This window comes from Microtus ochrogaster, unplaced genomic scaffold (genome assembly GCF_000317375.1).
Source record: "Microtus ochrogaster isolate Prairie Vole_2 unplaced genomic scaffold, MicOch1.0 UNK68, whole genome shotgun sequence".
Lineage (NCBI taxonomy): Eukaryota > Metazoa > Chordata > Mammalia > Rodentia > Cricetidae > Microtus > Microtus ochrogaster.
In genome coordinates, this window is record NW_004949166.1 from 1,671,845 (window position 1) to 1,674,950 (window position 3,106).

Genomic DNA, 3,106 nt, shown 5'->3' on the forward strand with positions numbered 1-3,106 from the left:
TCGAGACCAGCCTGGTCTACAAGAGCTAGTTCCAGGACAGGCTCCAAAACCACAGAGAAATCCTGTCTAGAAAAACCAAAAAAAAAAAAAAAAGAAACATCAGGGGATAGCTAGTATGACATCTACATGGAGGTGTGTGTGTGTGTATGTGTGTGTATCATTTTTTAAAAAACATTATTTCTTTATTGATTCTTTGGGGAACTTCACATCATAAACACAAATTCTGCTCACCTCCCAGTCCCTCCATATCCTCCCTTCACCCCCAAAAGAAAAATTTAAAAATCAAACCAAAACAAAACATACACAAGAATAAAACACACACACACACCCAAGAAAAAAACCCTCTTCACTTGTACATCTTTCCTGCCTTTCTGACACCTTTTCATTTACCCTGGTAGCATCCCAGAACACTGTCAGGATGAACCCTTTGTCCAGTTGACTTTTACTAGCCCGTGTTCACTGCAGTGCAGTAAATCATTGTCTACTTCAGGGCCTCTGGTTTCTGGCAGGGGTGTCCTTCTTTAAAGGTAGCCAGTTGGAGTCTGCAAGAGAGAGTCCCAGGCAGAGTAGTCTCCTCAGGTGAGATTTCCATATAAAAGAACAAATAGCAGATACAGAAAACATCAAATTGGTTGCTTACAACAGACACTGATGGGAAGTTGTATCAGCTAGAGTTTCTAATTGAGCTTTCTTTCCATGGTTGACTTTTTCATGGCTGAACTTCCAACTCTCCACCTCTTTCCCATCGCAGGCATTTTTATATCATGAGATAAACAGTAGTAACTTGTTTTGGAAATTCTTCACCTTCTAGCTGTTGTCAAGGGCATGGTGTGTTTACTCTTAGGCTGTTTTGCTGTTCTCTGCTCCGTTACTGAGTACTACGATATATCCTTAGATAAGGAACCTTGGAAAACACTTGACATAATCATGCTTGGTTCTGAAATTGGAGGGGCTGACAACCCCTCTTCCAGAGCCAGTTTTTCAGTTCAAAACAACATAAGACAATTTACCAAGAGAATGTACATTCCACTAGTTTCAGGCCTGGAAGGCCTCTCTGAAGCTGGGGATTGGTCAGCTGTTTGTTAGCTATCGAGGTCTGTCTTCGGATCACAGAAGGGTTGAGTTCTGGTGGTCAGAATAAACAGACGGCTGCTTTGTCTTAGCACATTGTAGGCATGGAATATAGCTCACTTGGGACAGGGCCAACCTTACCTTCATAAAGCCCTAACTCCAGAGCACCAGATAGAGTGGCACTGGGCTGTACCCCCAACACTCAGCAGGGTCAGGATATAGATCAGAAAGTGAGCAACCAGGGTTGAGTCAGTGTAGAGACGGAAGCTTCTTTCCTGAGGTTAGTAACATCTTACCTGTGCTATTTCTGTTTTAACCCCAATGTCTTATCCTTCTTTTGGCAGTAATCCAGTCCCTCATAGCACTGGTGAACGACCCCCAGCCTGAGCACCCACTCCGGGCTGACCTAGCTGAAGAATACTCTAAGGACCGTAAAAAATTCTGTAAGAATGCTGAAGAGTTTACAAAGAAATATGGGGAAAAGCGACCTGTGGACTAAAATCTGCCATGAGTGATTCCAGCAAGTTTGAGCAGAGCCCCCGAGCAGTGCATTCAGATACCCCGCAAAGCAGGACTCTGTGGAAAATTGACACGTGCCACCACCTGGCGTCCGCTTGTGGCAGTTACTAACTTTCTACAGTTTTCTTAATCAAAAGTGGTCTAGGTAACCTGTAAAGAAGGATTAAAAAATTCAGATGTTCTAGTTCTGCTTGCTTTGTTTTAAAAATCACTGCTTTAGTCTACTTCGAAAGAATGCCATTTCTTTTCCTGCCCAGACTCAAAGTTACTGTTAGCCCAGAAGGTTTTAAAAAAAGTTGTGATTCCCTCTCCCCATCACCTTCTTCTTTTTCAATCCCACTTCCACAGACTAAGGGCCCCAGGTCCCCACAGAAGCAGCAGCCCTTCTCCTGTGCCACACTGCCTGTGGGTGATAGCTCAAATCCTCTAATGCCATCTTAGTAATGTGCTTACAAAAGATTATGAAACAATATCAACCCCCCCCCCCAAAAGAATGTCTGTGCAAAGGGAAGCTGCTTTTACATAAAATCTTAGCAAAATGTTTCCACAGTAACAGACTCAATGGGCAGACCCCAAACTCTCAACCTGTGGTCAGGCTGTCTTTGTAGAGAACCCTGCAATGCCAGGTTTGTGGTGACCTTGGAGGGAGGGTCTGCCAGCAGAGAATGCCACGCACTTGTGTGATGAATTCTCTCCAGTCTGCAGCCCTCCTTGCAGCTGTGGTAGACGACCTGCTGGTTATCCCAGGCAAAGCAAAAGCCAGAATATTCTTTTGAAATCTCAAGCTTCTCCACCACCAAGCTCTGCTGAGATGTGCCAAGGAGCCCCCCACTCCTCAGCACAGTAGGCCACCATTGTCGTTCTCCGCATGATTTGCATCTTGTGGGATCAGCATTGGTGGCTTCTGCTTTGTAACCAGCTGCCCCTTCCTCAGAGCAGCTGCAGGTGCAGCCCAGGAACAGGACGACCTTTCCCTTCCTCTGGATTCAGCCTTTCCAGGGTCAAGCTCACTTGAAGCTCACTCAGTAATATCCTTTCAATGTGTTTTATATTGTTTCCATTGCCTTTTTTTGTAGAAATAAAATTTGACCTTAGAATTTATCATCAAATGAACTTTGTCAAGATTTGAATGTTAATGTCTTTTCAAGGCAAGTGGGACTGTCCTTGAAGCAGTAGTGACACCCTGAGGAAGCTGTTGGCCTGACTGCCTATGTTCACCAACTCTTTCTACTAGGGGTCTAAAGCCTGTGGAGAAGATTGCCTCGAGAAGTCTTGCTTTCTGCTTTAACCTTAGTTCTTTAACTTCAGGGCTACCTAGGGCTCACAAACTTGGAAGACAGCTCTGGGTTTTGCCTATAAACAAGTGAAACAGGTCCTCTCAGGCAGTGTAACACTATTTAGTTTTCCAAGTGTTTTGGTTCCTGTGGTGCATAAATGAACTATGCTTTTAGTTCTAGGTGTGCATGGGGCAGGTTTCTGGAGACGTCCATGTGCCCAGGATGGTCAGAGTACTGGG

General features: G+C 44.6%; 1 protein-coding gene across 2 annotated transcripts in view; it reads left to right on the forward strand.

The window, feature by feature from the left end:
• Ube2l3 (ubiquitin conjugating enzyme E2 L3) overlaps positions 1 to 2,699 on the forward strand; it is a 47,934-nt gene extending 45,235 nt beyond the window's left edge. For both annotated transcript variants that reach the window (XM_005369998.3, XM_005369999.3), the window contains one exon: positions 1,416 to 2,699. In XM_005369998.3, the coding sequence (XP_005370055.1) occupies positions 1,416 to 1,570 (155 nt within the window). In that variant the 3' untranslated portion in view covers positions 1,571 to 2,699. The remainder of the gene's footprint in view (positions 1 to 1,415) is intronic.
• The last annotated feature ends 407 nt before the right edge of the window (positions 2,700 to 3,106 follow it).